Below are 16276 nucleotides of genomic sequence, written 5' to 3'. Positions count from 1 at the left end.
TTTACATTTAATCAAAATATTTCTACAAAATAACAATCAAATCAAATTATTTAGTTATGTCGTGGTATGGTCAAAGATTACGCATTTCCTTTATAAATTATTGAAATCAATTACCTTGACAGCTATTTTATGGTGCTACCTTCAACATTAAGTTTAATACATATACGCAGATTAACTTACATAATGTAGGTAAATTACTATAGTGTCGTTATTTTGTAAAAAAATATAGCCACGGTTGAAATAATCGTTTAATATGGTAATATTATTCGTTGTTCATTATAAAAAAATGGTCATAAGCAAATTAAAATATGATTTGACTATATGTACCAACATTAAAAATTAGGTAAAACTTTTTATTACTTATTTGAGTTTAAGGCTTTCTTGAGACTTAAAATGAAAAAGGAGAAATATACCGAAATTCAAATAATCTTTCACGAGTGCGAAATTTGTAATATTTCAAACTTTACCCTATAAAGAAATAAATAAACGAAACTAAATTAACGTCTCTTTTAGATTTCACATGTAAAATTCATCAAATTTTCCTGAACTGCATGCTGAACAATAATTAAATATGCTTTGTCTTCTTTTGAATTACAAAAACCAAAGATGATAAAAACAATGTTTGTAAGTAAGGTGTTTACTTCCTTAATAAATATTTATTTTTTATTTTATTCATAGTTTTTATCTATTTATTTATGTATTTATTGACACAAATATATTAATTATGTTTTTACGATCAATAGAAACAACTGTTGACTCATTAAATCTGGCAAATGTATATATTATAGTAGTTATTTTAATTTTTTATAAATTTGTATAACACAAAAGAAATATGTAGAACTATAAGGGTGACAATTTCTTGTTAGAATAAACCCTCTAAAATGAATAAAGGAAAATAAAAAACTAAAATAAAAATAAACTATTTTCCGCTTAATTAGGTATTATAAAAAAAAAAATGTATATCTTAATACAATTATATCTTGTAGGTACTACTACTGTTTCAATGGTATAGTTATAGGCTAGCTCCTGAGGTTTTGTGTTCAAAATCCAAGACTAACTTTTAAAAAGTTATTGGGTTTTTTTGTTGAGAAATTTCCATGAAAGATAGCAATTTGGCGTTTGGAAATTGGCTGTACTTACACTCGCGTGCCTCGAAAAGCAAGTAAATCCGCTAGTTATATCGAGTTCGCCGTCTTATTGACTATAAAAGTGAGGGCATTGAGAGTACACTTTTGTTTCACAAACTGTGCACTATAATATGTCTTGCGCAGTTGGCTAGTCTTCATGTAAATGACCACCGTGACCAAAATCGTTCAAGAAGACATTATGATTATCAATGTAAAGTTTTGAAATTGTACGAAATTGTAACACACATAATATAATGAAGGAAGCATACTCCAAACGAATTACACAATGCATAGAATCAGTAACTCTTTTGTAGACCAATGTATGCAATTTACAACAGAAACCTAAAAGTCGTCAAAGAAAAAAAAAATTTTTCATCGTTGTACGATTAGTTGGATTACAGATAAAATATAAAAAATAATTATTAATATTTCTAAAATACAAAATTGTAAGAGATCATAAACTAAAAATAATCGCTGAGGTTCTTACGTCGGTTCATCTTTGTCTGAGTGTTTTATTTCCCTCAGCTTAACGTCGTCTACTGCTGGAAGAAAGTCCCCTTCATAGTAAGCTAACCATCGTGATCTTGGGCAGTCCGCATCCATTCCGTATCTGCCACCTTTTTCAAATTGTCGGTCCTCCTTACCGCAGGGCGTCCTACACTACGTTTTCCTAAGCGTGGTCTCCACTCTAACACACGTCGCTTAGGTTAGGTTAGGCCATTGAGGCGCTTGGAGACATGACTAGCCCACTTCCACTTCAGCAAGCTAATTCTACGCGCGATGTCGGTGACTAGTTCTCTAGCGAAAATTTAATTTCGGATTCCTTTTGCCAGAGAAACCCCAAGCATCGCGCGTTCCATAGCTCGCTGAGCGACCTTAAGCTTGTTCAACTCCGTAAGTAATTACAGGCAAGATGGACTGCTTAAAGTTCTTAAGCGACTGTGGGATCGACGATTTAAAAATATGACGCAACCTCCCAAATGCCGCCCAGCCAAAACATATTCTTCTTTTAGACTCCTTCTCAAAGTTGTTCCGGCCAAGTTGTATAGTTTGGCTCAGGTATATTCCTGCAAAACTTCGAGTGGAGAGCCATTTACGACCAGGCATTTATCTCAGGGATACATAATGGTTGAATTAAATTTGAATTAAACATACAATCAAGAAAATCTAATCAATAATAATTTATTTGAATTAGTTAACTGAATGAATTAAAATAATAACTTGATTGTAAAATACCTAATAAGTAAAAACACTTGTTGTAATTAGATGGAAATAATAAACCTGATAAAGTACCGGTTTTATGTTGATTACCCACTGTAAACTAGTACATATTGTTACTATTAGATTATAAAAACGATGTGAGAATATCTTATTTTTCAAGTTCATTTAAAACTATAAATATCCTTCCTCCCTTTAACGATACTCTTGAGCTGTGATCTCGGATATGATCGGACTAGTATAGAAAATCGCATATTTATTTTAAGTAATACGAATTTTTCTACGAACATAAATCTTAAATTCGTCAATAAAATAACTTAGTATATGTTAAGCTTAAATTCATAAGAATGATTTAACTTAAAATAGTAACTCATCAACCCAAATTACAGTAATAATATTACGTAAGGAATTCAAAATCATATTTTTAGCCGAAAATAAAATGACAAGTACAATTTAACAATTTATATGTATACAGTTACAAATTAATTTACGTGTACCCTTACAACGTGTGGATCCATGTTAGACAAACTTAACGCGTGGGTGTTGTTAGAGCCGACTATAGAAATTCTGCTTGGCGAATCCACCAGCCTATCTTCAGCTTCAACTTGATTTTTGTCATATTATAAATAGTTTTAATATTATTTCAGTTTCACAACACATGCTGACAGATGTCACAACATTACCTGGCGTACAACTTGGAGATTACTTCCTTCAGTTTGAACTGGAAGAGCCGAGGGATTCAGTAAAAGAAATAGCCAGACGAGAATTGCGGGAGACGTCAGAAATTATAAAACCGGCCGTTGAAGAACTAAGACGACTATTAGAAGGTACTTTTAAAGTATTTTAACGCAGTATCAATAAGTATATTAACTTTTGTAATAACAGAAAAAAATAACATTCATTTCTATTAACACGACCAGACGAAGGACTGTTTTATTGTTGTGATGCAAGTAAATCAAAACTTAGAAGCAAGTTCTCTCTGTATGTATGTATGTATGTGTACAATAAAAAATATTATATTATGCTTAAATTATCATACATTACAAATAATAAAATATAATATTTGATTACCACTTTATTCTTTATAAAAATATTGCACAATGGCTCTAATCGAAAATTGACAAATGGCTCTAGACGTTCATTTGAGAACAAAGTAAGTTCAAGTCCAATATTATTAACATGACACACAATAAAAATTAGCATAACTAACAACGACCTAAGACACCGAGCAACTTTAGTAATCCACGAACTTAATGAATCATAAAAAATGTAGAAATATCAACATAACACATGAAATATTAAAACAACAAACAATATATTAAGCGAATAGAGATCGAATAGATTTTTTTTACCATAATGAATGACTAGGAGATATTGTAACAACTATTCCGTACAATTCTTGAAAATAAAATATTTTAATATGTTTTTTTTTCAACACTTTTTAGCTGGTCTCTATCAAATAATTAAATATTTACTTATAAGCTCTTTTTTTAATTTAACATTTAAAACAATCAACAAATTTTATCAAGTCTCAATTAACTAATGCGTTAAAGGCTTGGCTCACTCCAACCTTGATTCTGCTGCACAATTAATTATTAAGCTCTCTTTCTCATGATAAATAAGAAAAAGGCCCTAATGATTTTTTTGCAAATAATGCACTAATACACCACTATACATTTTAAAACATGAACTGTGATCATTGAATCTTATTTGTAAAACATCGTATTGGACGTTTTTTTTTATATTATTTTTAAAAATTCTTCGATCTTATAAATAAAACCTTTAACACAGGTTGTGCAGATAAATTATAATTGCTTATTGAATCTAATAAGTCTAAAATTAATTTTAGTAAGTACTGCGCTAAATTACTGTAAAATTAATTTTATATATCTTATTTATTTTTTATTTTAGCGGACAAAGACTTGTTTGTTCCACTTGAAAGGGACGCTTGGCTCATAAGATTTTTACGGCCGTGCAAATTCTATCCAGAAAGCGCATATGATTTGGTAAGAGTACGGAACTTAACTATTTTGTCTATTATTTTCGTATAGATAACTTAATAAACATGTCTGTAATCTGACGACCAACTTAGTCATTAAGGCCTAATTGGTATAATAAATAGTCAAGCTCAAAGTATAAAGAAGTAAAATAGATTAAGCTTGACCTTCAGAAACTATTTATAAAAATAAGGCGTATTAATCCCAGAAAAACTTGAAGGTCACGTATAAATAACGTCTTATGCAGATGTTTGTTGACAACATAAGCCAATTTTTTTTCATTGCAAAAGAAATTTATATGAATGTTATAAACTTTGTCCACGTCTTGTTAAATAGAATACAATATGAATATTATATTTTCAGATAAAAAGATACTACGCTTTCAAAGTTAAACATCACAAACAATATGACGGCCTCACTCCCAGCAAGGAGCAAAATATCTTCAACCAGAACGTACTACGTGTACTACCTAACCGCGACCAGCTCGGCAGAAGGGTCCTCGTCCTTGAATTAGGAAGTAAGACAATTTCATATATTATTGTATGACCGTCATTAAAGACGGTAATACGTCAATGTATCAGTACTGGCTAAAAAGTCGCCATCTCTTAATAAAAAGTATTTGAGATGCTGCTCCGCTTTGGATTAAATAAGCACACGAAGACTCAGTGGCCCTCGCCTGAGCCTGAGAATATTTTAAGTGAAAGGAAATCTATAGATTAATTATAATAAAGTAAATTGAATTATATTGAGTCAGCAATTTCTTCTTATTGTTGCAAATGAATTCACAGCACGTGTCATGCAACGTCATCAAAAAAATATATAATAATAAGGTGCGAGAGATAATCGCTGCACAGATTATTGACTAGACGGCACAAAATACATGCCCATTATGTTTATTCAAAATAACCTTTTTATTCTTATATGTCATATTACGACATAATTGAAGTATATATAATTGAAGTGATATTATTGACCCACCACCATCTTTTGACCCACTGTATTCGTCATGATGTTAATTGCAATAATTGACTACCATTGCTTATAAGTACTGGATAATAAAGTGATTATTATTTTATTTTATAAACAAAAAATATGTGTTTCTTTTTAAATAAAATCACATTAATAAACCTTTGAAAGTAATAATAAATTGAATTAAAACTATAACTACCATGTAAGACTTATGTAGCCCTTCTGGGTAACCATTCAATAGCTAGCCAAACTTTATATAACCATACTATGTATGGCTGGGTTACGTTTGGAATAATGAGTGGGCAAGTGTAATTTAAAGCATTATTAGAAATGGTTCATTTTTTACAGTGCCAGTATATGAGGTAATGGGACAACTTACCATCACTTCCCTTTGTCTGTCTTTATAATTCTTGAATTATTATTTTAATTTTTAAAGATAACGAACTATATAGATAAAAAATTAAAACATTGAAAAAAAATGTTTCATATATTATTTATTGAGATTGTCGTCGTTTTGAATAACCTATCAAAGGTTTCTGACGAAAATTTTTTTAAATTGCTCGCAGAGAAATGGAATCACAACAAATGTTCTTTGGACGAGGTATTCAAAGGCTGTGTGCTGTTCCTGGAGGCGGCCATGTTGGAGCCCGAAACTCAGATATGTGGCGCCGTCGTTATATTTGACATGGATGGCCTTTCCATGCAACAAGTCTGGCAGTTCACACCGCAATTCGCCAAACGAATAGTTGACTGGCTACAGGTATTAAGAATAAACTTAGGAAAGCGAATACTTTTTGCGTAAATATATTTATTAAAAGTATAATTTATTTCAAATACTACACTAGTTGTGAGGTAATAAAGAAAATAATGTAATTTTTGGAACTGTCAAAATTACGGTCTTGTCTATCTAGTTCTATCATTATACTCGTACTCAATGTTTAATATTTTTTTAATACAGTCTAAATTAATGAAAACGGCGGATGTATACTAACCAAGCAATTAGAAGCTATAAAAGAAACATAGCCTATTGCTCATGGACTACTCAAACTCAATGATATTGCATTTTTTTTATATTAAGAGAGAGAATATAAAACAAAATACCTTTTTACTATTCACATAAATTATCACTATAAGTCCCACTCAATATCAAGATTCTTCTAATAAAGTATATGATGCGATATAGACGCAAATTAATACAAAATCTTAGAAGGTTTGTAATTTAATAGCGAATCTCGACTTATGTCAATCAAACCTATAAAAACGTGTTATTGATTAATAATAATAATTCATAATAATCACCATCACTTCAATTTTGCAATTGTAACAAGTCAGTTAACCAATAATAATCTTCAAGCGGTATTATGCTGTTATGAAGGTATGAAGGTAGGTAGAGGCGTGAAGAGGCATCTTGCGGGCCGGCAAGGCGAAGGCGGCTAGTGCAGAACGTTTTTTCCGGCTGTACTGGCCGTCGTCGCGTTTGGACTCTACTACCACTTACCATCAGGTGGAGTAGAGTCATTTGCCCTCCCGGCGTATATATATATAAATGAACTTGGTTCACGAGAGGCTTATGATTTTTTTTTTGTATTTTCGGTAATTTGAAATCCGCATGTTTTAAATTTCAAGTCAATGTACGCGATGATTACATATTTTTTACCGAATTTAGTTGTTTTTTGTCATCGTTTTTTGTTAATATTAAAATTAAAAAATAAGTGTAATATCTCGTTAAAATGATCGATATACCTGTTATAAGCGATCTTAGTATCCAAAGTCTAACAATGCTAATATGCTAATCGCAAGTGGTGATAGACAACGTCGGTCAACAATGATAGTATAGTCATGTGTTCCTGTCTCTAGTGTCCCTATTAATATGATTTTTTATCTTTTTTCAGGAAAGCATTCCACTCCGAATTAAAGGCTTATATATCATTAATCAGCCCTACATATTTAACATGGTGTTCCAACTCTTCAAACCCTTGCTCAAAGAAAAACTGCGCTCGCGTATTGTGTTTATGGGCAGTGATAGAGAGCTTCTATACAAGTACATAAGCCCTAAATGCCTCCCAGACTGCTATGGTGGAACCCTATCTATACCGAACGTGAATGGTCCACAGTGGTTGGAATTGCTGATGATTTGTGACACGGAGTTTGCTGGTGAATATCTTATAAAACGTTCCGCATCCACTTCGTAAACTCTTAAAGCAAAATAGAATAAAGTTTCCTGAATCGAAATATTATTTATCACTTTAAGATAAAATCAATAATAATATCTTTTTATGTTTAAGAAAACTTCCCATACAATTACAATTTCTTATTGCCAAAAAATTTATTTCAATATAACACTACTAAAATATATTTATTTTGTTTCAGCAATCAACAACTACGGATACAAGAAGAAGTAACATACTTTTAATGAAATAGTACATTAATCATATACGACGTTATTTAGAAACGTTGTTTAGCGAATGATTACGTAAACAATGTTGTGTCTACTTCTTTCGAATGTCAAATCATTTATGACAGAAAGAGAGGAATCAGTGTCTATGAAAACAGTCGTTAAGCAACGTTTATAAGTAAGACCGATAATATTTAAATACAAGAAATGTGATATTTTACTTTAAGATGTTTATAAGCATCACTAGTTTTAAGATATGTAACTTTGCATGAGGGATATTTTTTTTTTCTTTTAATTATTGCATTATTTTTTTATTTGATATTATAAAGTACAACTTATCTCGCATATTGACTTTACAAGAAAAACTTGCTTTTATATTTTTAATGAATAACCAAGAAGAAATCATCTTTAACATAAATATTTTTCTTTTTATCTCTTTTTTACTAATACGAAAATCTTGCCCCGCGTGCCAGTACGTAACTTTGTGTTTTTTAAAATAAAAAATAACATTTACCTTTTTTCTTATTATTCAATAGGCGTGAGCTGTGATATTTAAAAATACATTCTTTTAATTTTTAAATATAGAATAAAACGAGATATTAACTCATATTTTATTTAACATAATTTGACACTTTAGCATTCACTTGCACATTTGCTATTCGTTTATGAAGTTTCTTTGAAAAACTGTTCTCGGTAAAAATAGATAAAATTACGCTGTGAGGAAAACAACAAATCTTTAATCGAATGAATTATTAGCAAAATATATTATAACATTGAATGATTCCATTAGTTATTTTTTCTAATTATCCACTTATGTTTTATTGTTTATTATATATAAAAATAATATATAAAACACTTATGAAAATGACCTAATAAAATATTATCGTTAAAATTTATTACTAAAATATATATGTTTGTAGTAGATAATTTCCATTAAATATCGCTTGGAACAGGGTTATCTCGTTATGTATTTTATATACAAGTTATTGTTGGACTAGGTTAGGGATTTAGATGAAAAATATCGCATAGATTTTTTTGTAAAATATAAAATATATTGAAAATTAATTCAGTGGAATCTCAATATGACTTATTTTTATGGCAAGTATAACTTTCAATGCAAAAGAGCGACTGTTCAGATTATTGCAAGTTTTGTTTATAAATGAATTATTTGTATTTAAGTTAACTAATGCATATTATTCCAATTTTTTTCTATATTTGGGTAGGTTAATTATGATTATGTAATAAGTTCAAATTTTTTTTTTATATAAATAATTTCATATAAAATGTACCGCCATTTTATTGTATTCAATAAAAAAAACATCACTTTTTCATGTCAAATTATTTCATTGCTAATGCTTTGAAACATAAGTATGAAGACCTAAGCAACTAAAAATAGTAAATAACTATTGTCGGATAAAATGTTAATAAAACTTTTATAATTGTATTTTGTGATTTATTTATTTAACACAAACGTGACAATAAAACATATTTAGTTAATATAATTTATAATTTTAGGTGAACGTAGTGTTGATTTTTGTACTATATATATTGTTTATTATTTTTAATTAATAAATAATTATTATACTAACCACACTATTTAAAAGCCGAGATGGCCCCGTGGTAAGAACGCGTGAATCTTAAACGATGATCGTGGGTTCAAAACCACTGAATTTTCATGTGCTTAATTTGTTATTATAATTCATCTTGTGCATGACGGTGTAGGAAAACACCGTGAGAAAACCTGCATTTAATAATAAAAATAAAAAAACTTTGTTCACCAAAAAGAAACAAAGACAAAATTAAGGTACAAAACCATAAAAAAGAGTGAACAATGTGATATTTGACAATTTGGTGAAAAGGTCGTAGTCTCTGCTAGGCTGCTTTTCAGTCTACGGCCTTGTACATATGCTATCAACACAAACATTACATTCAGTGCAGTAAAAGAAGATGAAATTACTTAAATAATAATGTGTCGAATTTCACTCAAATTCTGCCACATGTGTATTCTAATAACCTGCAAAAGGGAACAGCGTGGTGGAATAAACTCCAAACCTTCTCCTCAAAAAGGGAGAAGAGGCCCAGCAGTGGGACATTCACAGGCTGTTACTGTACTATACTAACCATAAACAAGATTAAAAAAATACATTTGCATTGTGGCAAAAAAATGTTTAACATAACATATTTAACCACTCATACATTTTATTTGATAACGCTGTTTTAATAAACTTTTACTGTACTTGTATAGTATGTCAAATACTCTACTTTATCACGTCTTATTACTGAAAACATTAAGTGATATGACTTAATACTACATGTTCAGGTCATCATTTCACTAGGCCGAATGAGCATTTCACGAGTTCCCTGGTATTTCCCTACGACATGTATATTAAATCTACATATTGGACAATTAATCTAAGAAAGTAAACGAAGCTCATGCATTCATTGTTGATATAAGTAATGACATTTCCGTCATCTTTGCATGCCGCATGTAATAATATAAATAATGTAGGTATTATTGTAGTGCTAAATAATAATTCACGTCGCTAACGCAAATCTTAAACAATAAATTTACTTGTCTAAAACTCAAGGACATCCATCAGTTTTGTAATTCTAAAATAATCTGCGTTTTTAACATTATAACATTGATGATGATACAATTGTTAAAATGTTTTTTTCATTTGTTATTATTTGTAACGTATCCGTATGAATCTGCTCCTGAAATAGAAGATATTTTTTTATTATATAGATTGTATTAAATTTTATAAAGAACATATTTTTTGATAAAATTATAAACATTCATGATTCGATTTGTTACTAAATATACTATTCATTTAGCGTCAATTGGTGACACTGACTAGACTATCCATTCATGTAGTCAATAGTAGAATTGACTTTAATAATATGTGAAATGACTCACAAATTTGACCATGTCTGTCTTTTACCTACTAAACAAATTGTATTAAATGCTTACTGAAATAAAAAAATATGTTTAAATAATAAAAGATATGTTAAAATTTGAACAAATATAAGACTAATTTTCATGACATCATTTTTTTTAACGTAACTTCTTATAGAGATGTTAAAAATAAATCTTACGTCTTAGGTTGTCTTCATAATGATAAAGCATTTTCCACAACACTTCACCCGATATTTCATGATCAGGTAAAGAACCTCCTACTTTTTTCATTAAGGCCTCCTCATGAATATGCTTTAGTAAAGACTTTTTGTCACAGCCATGGAAATGTATACGTGAACGAAGCTTCTGACGTAAAAACGGCTTGAATATGGCAAATAACATATTGAAGATATAAGGTTGGTTGACGATATGCACTCCCTTCAGTCGAATTGGTATACAGTCCTGTAACGTATTCAAAAATTATTAATACTTATTTAAAATACACGGTAACTTGAGTGAATATCAGCAAACACCTCGTTATTCTTAGTTATTCGTAACTTCAACTACTTCAAATAAATACATATAAATTTGTATATCGTCGCAGTTTCTATAATATATATCATAATTTCATATTGTTTTTAATCTTGATGTCGGTGAAAATAACATCGCAATAAGCTACATACTTTGTAAATTTTATATTATTTATTATACATTTATAATGTTCATGATCATATGTACGTTGAAGATACACAAGAAGAACGAACCTGAATCCAGTCAACGACCATCTTTGCAAAAGATGGCGTGAACTGCATTATCTGCGTGAAGGAGAGTCCTTTCATATCGAGCACGACAACGACTCCGCAGACCTGAGTGCGAGGCTCCACCATCGCGGCCTCCAGACCGAGTTGCACTCCCCGAAACACCTCACGCAATGGAACGTCGCGAGGATTCCATCGCTCTGATAAACAATTAAAACATTTTATTTTATTTTTGTTTATGCAAAAAGACTACAAACCGAGGACTGAAGTTTGATGTCCCGCAAGTAATATTAATTGTAGTTTTATAAGTGTTATAAATTTATGTTCTTATCAGATACACAGTATACTTTCAGGATATAAAAAACATCAAATCATATGACATATTTTTTGTTATTCTGGAAATTGATGGAAATGATGCCTTATCGACTATCTTTCTTTGGAAAATCTTATTAATGAGTTATATTAAAAAAGAAAGCCTATTAATATTTGTTTGTTGAACAAAAACTTCTTATTAAGAGAAGGGCATAGAGCTTATGAAAACATGCAAATAACTAGAGATACTTGTATATTTCATCACCACCATGAGCTAAACTATTTTAAACAAAGACAAGATTAAATAGATTAAATAATCCAAAAGAACTTGGCCTCGTTTTAATTTAGAAACTGCAGTTAAGATTTTACTTTATATAACTAATAACTTTTGTTATTTCTGTTATATAGTTATAAAACATAGACGTTAAATTCATTTTAATAAAGTTGATAAAAAAATTAAAATATACTTATGTAATAAAAAATGAAAATTTATAATAACCAAAATAATAAAGAGCTCACGCAATATTCTGGTTCTAGTAGGTCGTGTATAAAATGCATGTCAACATTTATGATGTACGCAACCGCTTGAGTTTCACAAGAACAGAGAGGCTTGATTATAGCAACATTAAAACGCTTATTTCCGCTTATCTTGAGCGGTCATGGCGGATGATTATAGGGAACAGGTTACTGCAATTTAACTGATAATCGTTAAATGTAATCTAAAATCGATTACCAAAATAGTTCGTATTTCCTATCTAGTTTAACCTTCAACTACAAATAATGATTTTTGTGTACCTTGTGTTCTTTTAATTGTTGCCATAAGTATTTACAGAAAAAAAAAACAAACATATATCTAATCCGTTTGAAAGATATTTACCACCGGACTCGACGAACATGATGCGGCGACCTTCCTGATCTCTCGGTGAGAGGATGGAGATGATCGAGTGGTCGAACGCTAAACGAATGTTGCTTGGATATAGATCTTGACAGTAGTCTTTGTGTGATAACCTGAATTTATAATAGGCCTGTATCTGAAATATTAAAAAGTTAAGGATTATTTTATGAGAGCGACAGTAGTTATAATTCATGCAGGTAAATCTCATTTTCGTTTTTCGCTCCTCTATAATTTTTATTCTACTTCTTTTATAATTAATATTGTGATAACCCAACTTACCCTTTCAAATGCACTTTCAGCATAGAACTTGGAAGGTCTTAGAAATTTCAGTAGGAACTCATCATCATCATCTATAGGTATAAACAGATTGGATTCATCTGCAATAAATAAAAAAATATTATTATTTATTATGAAATCATAAGCATTCTGTACTCTTAAATACGTTATAGTAAAAAATATTTTATAAAAGGTAACTTTCGTATGTAATACTAATATTTGCTATTAAATGTATATCACTAGTAGTGAAATATGGTTTTAGCAAAGTTAACAATTTCAAGGTGATTAAATTGAAGCCATCTCAACAAATTGGCATTCAAGCTGCATCCAAGTACATGTCCTTAAGAGTTACATATTGGAGACATATCAATAACGAAGATTATTCATCTAATCCATAGTACTCATTGAACAACATATAAGCATACAAATACTATACGAATCTCTAATTTTAATAACGCACTTGAAGTGAAGAAATAAGAGTGCGCTTGTGTTCAGAAGTGGGCTAGTTCCTGAGCCACCGTGGCGGAGGATTCAATCACGAATCAGCTATAAAGCAGCTATAAATTGGCTATAAGGGATTTTGAACTTAATTTAGTACTAATTAAGTTCAAAATCCTTCTACTCAATAGGAGAGGAAACTTATATAGAGCACTGGAACACATACAGGCCCTAACTATATTATTTTCAAAGCAATATATGTATTTTACCTAACTACAGCTGACTGATTTCATTAAACAATAAATTGATTCCCTAAAATATATTTAACATTTTTCTTATGTAAGCCAAATTTACATTAATAAATTTTTCAACACAGTTCACAAAAGTTGTTAGAACTTTTTGCGTAAGTTCAATATGTACACAATTGTAATGGTCTTGTGGTGAAAGTTTGCAGAGTCAGAGAAGTTGCATAAGTATTTATAATATTATAAAACCTGCCATAACAAAAAATTCAATTCGATTACCATTTTTATTTTATTTTTTAGACATCATTATATTTATTAAGAAAAAGCGCTCATTTAAAATCATATTTCATGTATGAAAACTGACTTATACCCATTTATCGCTTCTAAAGTTTCGAAATAAGCAACAATACTAAAGAAATTTTGTTTATAACATATACATATCTATATAACAATCAACTAAACTTTTTATAATATTTATTTTACTACTATTCTCGAATCCACAGTAATGCACACTAAAACCATGTATTGTTTTTGTTGCACTGTTTTTCACGTTTATTCAAATGTATTTTTTATGTTTTTTCTTCAAATAAATGAATAACTCATTATATATTCTGTATTTTATTATAGATATCTTATTACGCTAATGTATCTGAGGTAAAATTAAACAATGAACAAAGAAGTTAATAGTTATATAATGATTGTTCTCTTTTATTACTATACTTAAACTTTTTCTGTATATTTATCAGTTTTTTAGTGAACAATATAGCATATTTGTACTGTCTTGTATGAATGTATATTTAATTTAACCTTGGTTCATAGTTTCAATTTACAAAACATTAAATTTTAATAATTTTATTACAAATAAATGACAACTGTAGTAGGATTTTTTATACTTTTCGTTAAAAATAACCGTTTAAACGTCTTTAGTTAGGTTAGGTTACATAAAGATCGCTTCGGCAAGGTAACTGATGATTGTTTTATAATTCTCATCGTAATATAAAAATGATATTCAAACATATATCAGCATATAAATTATATTTTAACTACGCGATGTGAAGAGGATAAATAGGATTTAAATAAAATGAATGATGTTATGTCTCCTACTTAAGATAGCTTGGTTGTATCTTGTCATTAAAATTATTTAAATGTATTTCTAAATAGCGAATAATTTCGCTAAGATTACATAACTCTAGGATAAAACATATAAAATCCAGTGAAGAGGTAGATATCGATAGACGTATCGTAACGAAATGTTCATAAATTATTCTGACGTAGAGCAGAACCCGCCTGTTATATTGCCGTGCAAATATTTATAAAACCTGTTTTTTCAAACTCGTAAAAAAAAACATGATTTTAGTAAAACCTTAGTGTAGTAAAAAGTTTTTTTTTGTACCATCATAATAGTCTGACAATCGTTACTATTAAATACTCAATACTGACAAGACAATTAATATTCCTCGAGCGAGATCAATTACTTAATTAGTTATCATCTACGTCTACGATGACATAGCAAACTTCGTTCTTTAAAAACGGTATGACTACTTGAGAAATATAATAACGCCAAAAAAAAATATTTGGAACACTTATGTAGAAAATCTTGAAAATAATACATTGCGGAATATTACTAATTTTAATCGTTATTGTTATATCTAATAACAAAAACCAGAAGATTAAGGAAAAAACAAAAAAAAAATACTAACAATAACTTAAATGCATAGATATGTCGTGCAACGAATATTTTTGTAATATATTATATTAATATGTGTTCCTTCCTTCTTGTTATGAATAAGCTTAAGTTTAATCTAACGTTTCTTTCATATCTAATAATATTCATCGCATTATTTTTATATGTTTATTTACATTTTAGCTAAATAACTTTCTTATTATCGTTGATAGATTAATTTGTGATTAATTACGATTAAAAAAATAAATCTACCTTATCTTTTATATTACTCATTAAGCTGTAACTAAAAATATAGTGATAATTACAGAATTATTTAATATTTGAATAAAACATATACAGAAAATAAAATCTTTAATTGAAAAAAACATATTAAGCAATAGCAGAACAGAAAATAGCAGTATTTAACACGTGTACCGTAAAGGTTCAAATTTCTTTAAAGCTTGCTTTGACAATTTAAAATTTTGACTTACTCTTTAGAAGGTTTCTCAGTTCTTTTAGACCATTTTCAATATTTTCTGACGTTTCCCTTAATTCATTTCTTGCTTTTTTAACGTAGAAATCTTCTGTTATAGATGTTTTTTCCAATTTTATTTTATGTTCCGCCCACATTACAAAAGGAGTGCCATCGGTTTCAAATTGTAAACTCATTTTACTACTTATTTTTGTTCCTGTTAATTTTAGAAGTAGCAAGATATTTAAGTTTATATTTTTATGTTTTTATTTTGTTCCCATTAAAACCAGTTTCCATATATTAGGCGGAGTACTTTTGGAAGCCCTTCACTGAGATTTAAGTTAGTTGAGCAACTCGGCACGAATTACACGATCTATTATTTCGTCACTAAAGAAATCAAATCAAATCAAAAACATCAGCGTAAATAAAGTTAAAAATGTTTTAGTTGAAATTTTATTTTAATTAAAGGTTTTAGCTAACACAAAAGTATGTTTATTTATTTTTACGAGATGTGTGTATGAGTAGAGCGAGAAAAAGCGCGCACGCAACTGATAGGAAGCAGTGACCAGTACCGGCGCAAACTCAACATAACGGAGATTGTCCCACTACCACAGC

General features: G+C 29.4%; 2 protein-coding genes across 3 annotated transcripts in view; one reads left to right on the top strand and one right to left on the bottom strand.

Moving 5' to 3' along the window:
* Positions 1-9150, top strand: part of LOC126781014 (retinaldehyde-binding protein 1) — a 26440-nt gene extending 17290 nt beyond the window's left edge. For both annotated transcript variants that reach the window (XM_050505762.1, XM_050505761.1), the window contains exons 2-7: positions 2993-3172; positions 4257-4351; positions 4706-4859; positions 5878-6071; positions 7204-7465; positions 7682-9150. In XM_050505762.1, coding sequence (XP_050361719.1) covers positions 2993-3172; positions 4257-4351; positions 4706-4859; positions 5878-6071; positions 7204-7465; positions 7682-7713 — 917 coding nt within the window. In that variant the 3' untranslated portion in view covers positions 7714-9150. The remainder of the gene's footprint in view (positions 1-2992; positions 3173-4256; positions 4352-4705; positions 4860-5877; positions 6072-7203; positions 7466-7681) is intronic.
* On the bottom strand, positions 9146-16276 carry LOC126781018 (alpha-tocopherol transfer protein-like). The gene is made up of 6 exons (XM_050505769.1): positions 15681-16276; positions 12847-12944; positions 12550-12703; positions 11367-11560; positions 10803-11064; positions 9146-10421 (listed from the first exon to the last, which is right to left on the bottom strand). The coding sequence occupies exons 1-6, from the start codon at positions 15856-15858 to the stop codon at positions 10381-10383; spliced, it is 927 nt and encodes a 308-aa protein (XP_050361726.1). The 5' UTR covers positions 15859-16276; the 3' UTR covers positions 9146-10380.

The sequence above is a fragment of the Nymphalis io genome, chromosome 3 (assembly GCF_905147045.1).
Source record: "Nymphalis io chromosome 3, ilAglIoxx1.1, whole genome shotgun sequence".
NCBI lineage: Eukaryota > Metazoa > Arthropoda > Insecta > Lepidoptera > Nymphalidae > Nymphalis > Nymphalis io.
This window is presented reverse-complemented; position numbering and strand designations above follow the sequence as displayed.